This window comes from Delphinus delphis, chromosome 2 (genome assembly GCF_949987515.2).
Source record: "Delphinus delphis chromosome 2, mDelDel1.2, whole genome shotgun sequence".
NCBI lineage: Eukaryota > Metazoa > Chordata > Mammalia > Artiodactyla > Delphinidae > Delphinus > Delphinus delphis.
Genome location: NC_082684.1, coordinates 135,361,371 through 135,373,269, shown reverse-complemented (window position 1 = coordinate 135,373,269; position 11,899 = coordinate 135,361,371). Strand labels below are relative to the sequence as shown.

The 11,899-nt window shown below is 40.4% G+C and overlaps 1 protein-coding gene across 3 annotated transcripts in view; it reads left to right on the top strand.

The window, feature by feature from the left end:
* The window catches only part of MAP2K5 (mitogen-activated protein kinase kinase 5), a 263,527-nt gene that overhangs the window by 156,719 nt on the left and 94,909 nt on the right, over nucleotides 1-11,899 (top strand). For all 3 annotated transcript variants that reach the window (XM_060005718.2, XM_060005717.2, XM_060005716.2), the window contains exon 16: nucleotides 5,554-5,625. In XM_060005718.2, coding sequence (XP_059861701.1) covers nucleotides 5,554-5,625 — 72 coding nt within the window. The remainder of the gene's footprint in view (nucleotides 1-5,553; nucleotides 5,626-11,899) is intronic.

The following is an 11,899-nucleotide window of genomic DNA, read 5'->3' as shown; positions in this document are numbered from 1 at the left end:
CAATGAGGATACTGAGACCCCAAAATTGAAGGGGCGTGTTCAAGGACACATTACATCTTAGGGGCAGGTGATTAGGTTTAATGGACATTTTAATCCAAAGCAAGAAATATTTTCAACTATATTTTAAAAGGATTTCATCCAGAAGGATTACAAAAGGGGTCCAAAAGGCTTTGGTGGCTTATATTAAATTAAATCATTTCTTGGAAATTCTGATTACTAGAACTTTTACTCTATTTTAAAGACAGAAGGGGACTTACCTGGTGGCGCAGTGGTTAAGAATCCACCTGCCAATTCAGGGGACACAGGTTTGAGTCCTGGTCTGGGAAGATCCCACATGCTGCAGAGCAACTAAGCCCACGTGCCACAACTACTGAGCCTGCGTTCTAGAGCCCACGAGCCACAACTACTGAGCCCGAGTGCCACAACCACTGAAGCCCACACGCCTAGAGCCATGCTCCGAAACGAGAAGCCACTGCAATGAGGAGCCCACACACCACAATGAAGAGTAGCCCCCACTCGCTGCAACTAGAGAAAGCCATGCGCAGCAACAAAGACCCAACACAGCCAAAAATAAATAAGTAAATAAAATAAATTTATATAAAAAAAGAAGCTATTAAAAAAATTAATAATAAAGACAGAAGTCCCTGAAACTTTAACCCACTCTTCAGTCATTGTGATGTATTATGTATATATATTTTTTTGGCTGCACATGCGGCATGAGAGATCCTAGCTCCCCAGCCAGGGATTGAACCCATGACCCCTGCAGCACGCTGAGTCCCAACCACTGGACCACCAGGGAAGTCCTATTACAGTTTTTAAAAATCAAATATAAAAGTTTGACATTATTGTTACGAATACCTGAAGTTTTGAAATTAAGAAATCTTATGCAGATACTTGTCCTTTGGTATCAGAAAGTCAATCTAAATAACTATTCTTATCTCCTGAACATTGTTTTCTACCTGGACTATTCCTGTTCTTAGAAATTACCTTTACCCAGATTATAACCTATACAGATTACATGATACAACTCAGCTGGCCATGCTCATGCAGTGATCGTACATGGTGGTGTTGATTAGAAGGAGGCCAACATTTACTGAGCATCCCCACGTGGCATGTACTGAATTGAGCATATTACATGGATTTATTTAATCTTCAGACAACTCCATTAAGCATACATATTGTTATTATCGTCTTCATTTTACAGATGAGGAAACCAAAGGTGAAGTAACTTTAGCCCAGGTTCTCAGAGCTGGCAAGTAGTGACAGTCAAGATTTAATTAGGACACCAGCTTCTAGCTTCTGGTAGTAGCACATTAGGTTATTTGGACCAACTCTTCTGTTGAAAAGTGCTAATTAAAATACTTTAAAAACCATCTCAAGTGCACTGAAGAGCTAAAACGACAACGGGGAACTCCCAGGATGGTTTTCAGATGGAAACCTGAAACAGAAGGGAAAGCAGAATGTCAGAGCACCAAAGCTGCTTATTCCTGAGGACATTTGGCTGTACTGCTACAGCTGTGAATGATATGGGGGCTCCCTTAAGGCAGAGGGTCTTGGAGAAGATCTTCCCCATATTATGCTGGAAGCCTGAAGAGGCCCTCACCCCAGTATAAAAGCAAACCAGAGTTAAAGCTGCTCTTCCTCCCCGATCCAGGGAACAAAAGAGAAGGCTTCTCAGAGCCAAGCAGAGCAGCAGGAGAAAAAGGAAAAGGGAGAAAGTTGTGGCCATAGACTTAACTCTGGCACAGATTTACACCCTGGATGTTTGTATATGTGACCTGAGTTAGAAAAGGAGCTTCATGCTGAGAATATTGTTTGAGGTGGGCACATCCACTTTAGGCCTCAGAGAACCTTTCCAAACATTTTTTTGAAGAACAAAAACTAACAAGCAGCCAAAGAAAACTAGTCACACGAGGAAACAGAGCAACATGAAGGAACAGCAGTTGTAAGCAGACTTTAGATCAAAATTTTTTAAGTGACATACTTGATTCGAGAAAGTCCCAAACAAAACTACTAGATAAAAATGAAAAGCTCACTATTTGGTAGCATATTGAATGGAGCAGAAGAGAGAATTAGTGAACTGGAAAATAGATTGAGTTAGAGCAGTGTGACTCCAGAATCCTTGTTTAACCAGTATGCTCTACTACCCACACAGTGATCTTGCCGGCTTTCTAAAAAATCCCATTGTTTATGATATATACTTTTTGATTACATACTAGCCTAAAGTATTTGTGCATACTTTGTTAATTTTCTGAGTAGCCTGAGCAGAAGTTTCTTTATGGGAAGAGGTAAGGGATGTACCTTGGTATCGTCCTGCTTTTGACAAGTAAACCCTAGGGTACTGTGTTATAAATAGAAACAATTCTGGAATGAGTTAACTAAATATGGGCCCTGGGTAAATGCCCAGTCACAGCGGTAAGTGGAGGGGTGGAGTGTGCATGCCATCTTAGAGCCACTGCCCTTTTAGAATCCTCTGCTTTTTATATCATCACCACTCCTTACTGTTCTCATTAAGTACAGACGAGAGTTTTTCCCCAACACTTTAACTCCACTACAGGTGCTTCAGACAAGAGTCATGGTTTTCCGTTTATTAAGCTTTCCACACTAGTGACAAATGTCATGTCAGAAAGTAACTCAGCTTTTGCTTTTTAACAGAAAAATGTTCATCACAGGTCTTCTCTCAGTAGTGTCATACCTGGCCATTGGTTTGGTTTGGTTTGGTTTGGTTTAGTTTGGTTTGGTTTTAGAGGGGAGAGGACAGAGCAGGCCACCTTGGCCTCAAGTGTGAGAACAGATTTGAATTGTGCAGCCTTAGGCCATCAAGTCCTGACTCTATACATTCAGAATGTATTGGGACTTATCTTGTACCTGTGTCAGTGTCAGCCACCTGGACATGTTTCCCAGTCCCTGCGAATTCTTGAGGATACACCTGTAGAGCTGGCTGCCCACCTTTCACTCAGCATTCGTGCTTGAGTGCTGCATCACAACAGTAATCTCAGTCTGTTAGCTTACTGTAAGAATAACTTCTCTAATGAGAAGTTGTTAGACTCTCATCCTTAAGGAGTTCTCCTATTTGCCTTCTGATATCTGTGACCATTATCATTTTTGCTAATTTTTCTTTTTAAATTTAATTTTTCTGTGCTTTATTTTCACATTACAGTTTACATTTGTTTTAGTAGTTCAGTGGGCAAATGTGATGATTATATTTAACCTTATTGTTGGTCTTGCACTTCTAGATGAAGTGCTGTATATTGATAACTGTCAGTTAGTGGATGAAGAAAGGGAGAGAGGACAGAAGGAGGAAGGCAACATTTGGTCATTTCTTTAACAATTATAGAGGATTTTAGGATTTTCATGTTTGCTAGAAGTTCTTCTCTTTTTTTAAGACATTGTTTTTAAACTATTTTTTTAAGTTCTTATTTTTTGGCTGCATTGTGTCTTCGTTGCTGCGTGCTGGCTTTCTCTAGTTGCAGCGAGCGGGGCTACTCTTCATTGCATTGTGCAGGCTTCTCATTGCAGTGGCTTCTCTTATCACGAAACACAGACTCTAGAGCACGCGGGCTTCAGTAGATGCAGCTTTTGGGCTCAGTAGTTGTGGCACGCGCAACAAAGAGTAGCCCCCACTCGCTGCAACTAGAGAAAGCCTGCGCACAGCAACGAAGACCCAACACAGCCAAAAATACATAAATAAAATAAATTTAAAATAATAATATTTGTAAGATTGTTATAAAATGTAGAGGATGCGAAGTATCTAGCCCAGTGTCTGGGACAAACTAGGTGATTATTAAACGATAGCTATTATTATCCTTTTCTAGGGGGTACAAATTAAATCCCTCTGTTCTCATATTCCTTATCTGTTAAATGCGGATGATAATAGTACCAGTCTAGTATGGGTGTTTATGAGTCTGAAGTGAAATATGCATGAAAAGCACTTAGAACAGTGCCTGGCACATGGAAATTCTTCAATAAATGCACAGAGTGATGATGCCGTTGTTGATATTATGATGATGGCATTATTCCTGTAACTGGCTGGCCAGTTGCATATGAACGCATCCTATTATGTATTGCTCTAACTAGAAATGGATAATGGGTTCATTCAGGTATGAGCCAGGACCTTGAAAAGTGGTGGTATGGGGGATTAGAAGATAAAAGAAAAAGTATTAGGGGATTGGAATGACCATATCTGGTAGCAGCTGGGAGAAATGGTCACATGACACTTGGGAAGAATTATTCTTGGTAGGAAAGGGGTTTTATAAATTAAAGAAATAAATAAAGGAACAGAAATAAGACAATCCAATCTGCTACCTCAGGGTAGGGCTTTATGTGATTTTATGAGAAGTGGGGGAGAAGGCATTAAATACATTGAGATAGCCTCATAGGTGGGAGTGGGAAGTAGGTTACAAAGTTCTGGGTCCCAACTAAGCCAACTCCCCAAGATGTAGGACTGTGCCAACTCACCTGAGAGTATCTGGCACACATCTTCTACACTCATGGTATATCCCCTGCTGGTGAGTGGTGGATGTCCATTTCTTCCGTCTGCAGGCTGACCCTGACCCCAGTTACTCATAAGGGCTCTCATGGAAACTTTTGAAGGATGATGGCTGTGGTGGCTTCCAAGAACTCCAGGGATGGTACAAAGAAGAGAATACTGCACTGGGGGCCAAGGAGTGTGGGTCATGATCCTAGCCCTGCCATGACTAGCTGTGTAACCTTGAGCAACCGTTCCATCTCAGCAAAACCTCAGTTTCTCTTGTTCATTTGTTCCTGTGTTCATTCAAAAGACTTCTGTGAAGTACCTTTCTGAATGCCAAATCCTGGAGGGATAGAGAGACCAGGCAGCACCCACTTCAGTATGCAATTATTTCCGTTGAAGTAGAGAGTGTGCAGGTAATTGTTAGACCAAGTATTTTCTACATATCTTGAATGGAGGACCAAGAGTCCCAAATGGACCATTTGAACTGTTCCTTGGTTTATATCAAAAAGAAACCCTGATACATGGGATGAGATGTTGAGTAGTAGGTGAATCTGGGCAAAGGAAATATGGATGTTCTTTGTACTAGTCTTAATCTTTCAACTTTCCTATAAGTTTAATATTATTTCCAAATAAAAAATTTAAAATAACAGAATTCCTAGTGATTCAGACCCATCTCCCAAAATGCAAATAAGTGATGATATTATATAATGTGCTGTAATTTGTCACTCCACAACTAAGACCACTCACTGGATTTGGTCTGGGTTGAATTCTCAGTTCATTTAGTAGTTTAGGACTTGCCTAAATTATTTCACTAATATGAGCCTTCATTTTCTTTATAACAAAGTTTCCCTCATAGGGTCTTTGTGAGGATTCAATGAGATTATATCCAATATACCTATATTACCTATACGGTTTCTATGTATTATCTATATAAAACACATACATATAAAATTGTTTTTCTTTTCATAATGTGCTGTGCAGATATTGATGGCTCTCTGCCTTAACTGAGCTCACATTAGCGTATGTGTTTCCTGGAGTAGCTTACATCAACTCACAAGCTCCCTTCTGTTTTCTTACAGCCTGAAAGAATTTCAGGGGAACAATATGGAATCCATTCTGATGTCTGGAGCTTAGGAATCTCTTTTATGGAGGTATGTTGTTTGGAAATAGGTGCTTCTGTGTATATCTGTACTAATATGTTCTATCAGGAAGGATGAAGATTTTGAAAAAAAAGTGAAACCTCCAGTGTGTTATGTGTACATGTAAACAGAGTTTAACTCAATAGTCCTTATTTTGATACCCTTGCATGGCTTGTGAGCTGACTATTCTAAAGTGTTATTTCTCACAGATCATCTGTGTAAAACTTATCTGGAGCGCTTCTTAAAAATACAGGTTCCTACGGCGACTGCCGCCACCGGCGACTGCAGCCAAAAAAAACCAAAAATACAGGTTCCTAGACTCCATCTAAAACCAATTAAATTCACATTTCTAAGAATCAGCATTATTAACATGTTCCCAGTGTGATCCTTATGCACACTAAATGTGGAGAACCTGTGATTTGAAAGAGAAATTCCAAAAACATTATGTGTGATAGTAGCCTTGTTGGAATGCATATATAAATTCCAGAGGTGATTACTTTATTAAGAAGTACAGCCCTACTCATTTGGATGTATAGTTTCTATATGTTTGTTTAGAAAGAAAAAAAAAAACCCCTTGTTCCAGTAGGATCATATCATGTGTTGGGCGACAGGGTGTGATATGATTTAGAGGAGGTTAGGTGTATGCATTTAGCACCATTTTAACGTCTTTACTCTTTATAGCTGTATTTAGAGTGGACTTTATCTTGGTAAGCTACATGTAGCTCCACTAGAGGTCTGTGCTAAGAGTTCTGTACAATGATCTTTGATCCGTAAGGAAATGCATAGGACTTATATTAGAAGGACATCTGGCTCAGGGTGAACTATAGTAGTATAAAGTCTGGATAATCACCAGTGCTTCAAGAATTGTGTCTTATGTACATTGATTCAGATAAAGGAGGACTCTTTAAAAAGTAGAAAGAACTCCTTAAACAAGATCATGGGTGAGTTGCAGTCACAATTTCATCAACTTTTTTTCTTTTGGTCAAATACTTTTTCTGTGATTTTCTTTTTCTGTGATTTTTGTAATGCATGAATGCAGTTGAATTTCTAAGGAGATATCTTCAGACTGAATTCACTTGCACTATAGAAAGAAAGCAAAAATAAAGTATTCAGTGTTTATTAAACCATATTCTTCTGCTTCTTCGTGAAAGAGAATCTAAGAGGAAATACAGTATGTATGTATCAGCTGACAGGTTAGCAATACTGGTGGACAGATGCTCAGAACTAAGTTTCCCAACAGAATCCTGAAGGGCTTGTCCAATTAGCCTGTTTCAGGGAAAACTAGTATTTTTGATCTGTGGAGCTCAGCTCTTGCTATTATATAATTTCCCTTTGCATATTTTAAATCATCATCATTAAATGTATTTGGTAAAAGACCAGATATAGTGTAGGACATTTGAGAAGTTACGTGGTGTAAAGATACGACTCGTAGGCTGGGAATGAAAGACCTGGATTGCAGGTCCAGCTTTGCTACTGCTTTTCTAGGTGGCGCTGTGCAAGCCAGTGTCCCTCACAGTGGGTCTCAGTTTCTTCATCTGTAAAATAATGATCTCTAAGCCCCGTTCCAGACTAACATTCTGTGACTCTAAGCAGTCTGTTCTTGTCTTTCTTTAGCTTTCTGCAACAACTCCAAAATTGTGTGACTTAACAATATGCAGAGGCATAGCAATACTGTCAGACAGTGTAACTAATAGATTTAAGATTTAGAGCACGCATACATATTCACCATTCCTTTCTTCCACATTCGTTTCTTCATCCAGGTTTTGAGCTCCTGCTATATCTGCTAGATAGGCAGTGGGGATATAGTAATGACGTACACTCCATTCTTGATTCTAATGGAGTTTTGCATTTGGGGAGGGGTGGGGCATTAAGTACAAAAAACAGAAGGAAAACTAAATATATAATTTGTCAGGCAGTGGTAAGTCCTAAGGGAAAAAATGAAGTGGAGTAGTCCTTTCTGATAAAACAACCTTTGAGCAGAGACTGGAATGGTGTGAGGGGGCCATCAGGCAACAGCAGATACAAAGGTGCTAAGCTGGCATGTTTAAGGAAAGCAGAGAGACCCAGGTGACTAGAGTGGAGTTAGAAAGGGAAAGCTGGGAAAAAATACAGTCAGAGAGGTAGCCAGGGGCCAGATCATATGCAGCCTTGTAGGCCACGGTAAGGACTTTAGATGTTACTCTGAGAGTAAATGATTTGAGTTATATTTTCAGAGGATGATGGGGTGCTCTGTGGAGCACAGAATATAGAGGGGCGATCATGGAAACAGGGAGATCAGTTAAGATAGGTAGGCAGATAGGTATATGAGTAGATGGGTAGATACATAGTTGCTTAACAAATAGCACATATTTATATTGCATATTGACATATATGTCTGCCAGTATTTTGCTGGGTGCTAGGGATACAAAGAGTAATAAAAAGAGACTGTCATTTAGGGAGCGAGATTGCCATCGATGTATTTGGGTTTCGTTGATCATGTTCATTTATCCTGGAGGTAAACTATTGAACGGTCTTCAGAATACTGGAGAAAACGGACTCGTTGACACTGTAAGACTGAGGAGGATTAAGGTGTAAGGAACAGTGTGAAAAAGTGTCATCATTGAGTGTGAGACACCTGAATGCCAGAAGGAGCGTGTTGGCTCATGTAGTAAAGTGGAGAGTAGAAAAGGACCACTGGTCAGGAGTGAGGGCCAAGAAGGGTTAGGTGTTTCCCTTCTCACTGCATTTTAAAATGGTTGTTGAGGAGCCAGATGTGCGATCAGAAGGGGGAGGAGATAACCTTCGAGGATGTAAAGTGCAGTCTGATTATGATCATCAGAAAGGGTTGTTGAGCACCTCTGTGTGTGTGATGCTTAACTAAATGCTTTTGAAAGGGACTATGTGATCGTAGTCTCTGTATTCTGGGAGCCTATGATCCACCAGACAGGCAAGTGAGAACAGATGACCAAACACAGGTGGTGGAGTAGGTCTTTAGAGAGAAGAGTAAAGCCCTGGAATGTGTTATATACCAGATTCATTTGGGGTACAAGGCAACAAAAAATATGTGATAGGGAATGGGAGTCGGAGGTTTTGAGTCCATAGATAAGAAATTGTGTGTGATTCAGTAATGAAGAGAACCCCAAGGTTCTTTTTTTTAGGAGCAGATGCGATGAGAACATTACCTGAAGAGAGTGGGAAGTTGGTCCAAAAAAGCACTGAAGAGCCAGTTTCTTCTTTGTTTTCACCACAGTGTTCTTGGAACAGATGTGGTAAAACCTGTTTAAAATCACTGTAGATTGAGAGAAGTGTGAATCTCAATAGCATTTCAAAATTCTGAGTAACAAATTGTGTTCTGAAACATAGTCACCATCTTCAAAGAAGAATTGCTTCTCTTCTGTTTATCCTCACTTTTAAAAGTGAAAGGTTCCCTTTCTAGGTACACACTCCAAAGGGTAGAAACTTTCATTCATTCAGTAATTACTATTTAAGCACTTACCACGTGCTAAGCCTCGGAGAGTGGAGCACAAAAAGCTGAGAAAAGACTGCCTCTGACAGAGAAGACAGACACCTAAAGCCCTGCGCAGTGTGATAGTGTTGTTAGTAAAGATGTTTATGAAGTGCTCTCAGCCACAAAGGTTGGGAGGGTGGCAGGTTTCTCAAAGGAGTTGACAGTTGAGCTGGGTTGTCTTGAAGGGAGTTGCCCCCGGGAGAAAGAAAGAACAGATGGAGGAGCCCCTCCCACTCCCCAGCACACTCTGGGGTGGATCTTTGTAAACCCTTCAGGAGAGAGCAAGTGTCTAGGTATGCAAGGTCTACCTATTTGTGCGAATACCTTCCTCAAAGCGTCTTGAGTCAATCAGTTTATTCCCCTAGGGTACCGGGTGGTAAAAAAACAAATGGGATAAAAATACAGGAAACCAAGCAAAGGAAGTTTCCTGAAATTACACAAGAATCAGATAGAGACAAAATGGGAACCAGAGTTTTCTATCCCTTCTACCTCTACCTAGCACTCCCCCCACCAAATTCCATAAAATCCCTGAGGTTTGGTGATGCAAGAGTTAGAAGGCTGCCTTCCTTGCTTTAAACTCCTAAGATACAAGGTTCACCCTTGCTTGCCTTCTTCATACTGCCCCTTCCCTTGTTGATGTGCTGTCACAGTCCCCACGGGGACTCATAACAAGGCCTCTCGCCACACTCTTCCATAAAAGATGATGCTGCGTGCAGCTAAACTGTGCCATTAAAAAAGTCGCAGGTACATTTGCGCCTTAAGCAAAGAATCTTTAACATCAGACTATCTCCTTATCCAGGGACGGAACTGCCCCCATCTCCTCTCAATTCTGCATGAAGTGCTGCTTTTCCAGGATTTTGTCAGCTGTATATAGCGTTTGGAGTTGGCAGAAGTAACATAAAGATGGAAATACCCCTAAGAAGGGGAAAAATGAGATGATTAAGCTTGACTAGAGCACAGCAGTTTTACTAGATGTAAAGATTTTGGCCCCTTTCTATGTTTTTTGTTTATGGTTTTTAGATCCTTAACTGTGTTGTAGTTCTCCTCATGTGGATTAGTTGTAGAATGAAGTAAAGGTCAAAACCCACGTGGAATTAATTGCACTTCTTCCTTGAGCCTTCATGACAAGAATCAGTGTGAAAATTCAAAAAAGTAGAGAAGAAAAAAGAAGCGAGGATCACCAACAAGAGTACAAAATTTCTGCACTAGGACAAACTGGGAAGATGAATCCTGCCCCAGAGTATTTGTTTGACTCTTGTAGAAAGCATGCCCTGATTCAGTGGACTGGGTGATGCTTAGGGCTGAATGTGTACATGGTAAGGGCTTGTCTTACCAATTTTGATGATTTTAATTTCTAGGGGTAAGGAGTACCTAAAACATATTAGGGCAGAATTTTTGAATTTCACAGGCTGTGCATTGCTTCTCTCTTCTCCCATGGAACGAATGGCTTGAGGAGAAAGTCCCACTGTTGCTTCTTACTAATTAGTGAATCCATTCATATTCTTGTGTCATTCAAGTCACAGCACGAATCTGTGGGAGGGAAGTAAGCAGTATTATTTGGAAAAGCTGGATTTTTAAGTTGGTCCTAATTGGGTCAAAAAAAGAAGTCAACACACGCCCTCCTCTAGCCTTGTGTTTGCAGCGCTCAGGAGGACGCACATACATCTAAAAAGGCACCAGGTCAGTCTTGCAGTGTTCTTGTTCTCACTGAGTATGAGCTCTCCAAGTACATGTTCTGGTTTGTGATTCTCTTTGGCGGGCTATTGTAAACCTTATTAAGGTCGGTGGTGAATAATCTGACAGGCTTTTCCACAGGAGTCAGACTGAAAGCCCTGTCTTTAGCGCATGCATTTTGCTCTTTTCACTTGGGTCCTCGCTCTTTCTGCCTTTGTTTGCCTCCTCTCTCCACCAGTCTCTTGAGTCCAAAGCGTAGAACAATCTGGCTCGATGCGCTTGGTTAATTGGAGTGTCATCTAGTCCTCTGAGACCCCTCTTCAGCGTGATCACTGTTTTACTGAAGTGGTTTGAATGATGTGTTAAATGATGAAAGCAAGGTCCGTGGCTTAGAAAAATGTGTCTAGATAGGTGAAGAACACGTTCAGAGAGTCACACAAGGTCATTGTCATCAAAGTAGCACCATCTTCTAAGGATTTGATGGGTTCTGTTGTTTTGACAGAGTTATTCTTGTGAGCTTCAAAATTACCTTTACCAAGTTAAAAATATTCAAGGAATACTATGCTGTTCACTCTACATGGAATATGATTTTCTTCTTCTCCCCAAGATACAATTTAAATACACATCCTTTATAACACCAACTCTGATCTCTGCGGCTGAAAGTAATTTCTTCTCCTTCTGACCTTCATCTACATCTTCCTTGTGGCATGTGCGTTTTCCACTTTGTATTTTATTCATTTATAGCTATGTCGTAGTTCCTTATGACAGGATTTAAATCTGATTCTCTCATAATCTCCTACACTCTCTAGCACAATTTCACTGCCCTAGTGAGTACTCAAGAAATCTTTGGGGCTCAATTTTTTCATACTTCTGTAATGGTTTTAAAGCAGTTTCTGAAAATAAAGATCAGAGTTAAAGTTTGACGAAGCCTTTACCATAAGTGCTCACTAACATTTGCTGAATAGATCATAAACGTTTTGCATGTGAAGAAGAATTTTCTGTTTGCCAGAGTATCAGACCTAGACTCAAATTCCACTTCAGCCAGCACACTATAGATCGTTGGATAAATCACTTAATCTCTCGGGGCCTTTAGATGGGAGCTCTGTTTCAGAGCTTCTGGAAAGG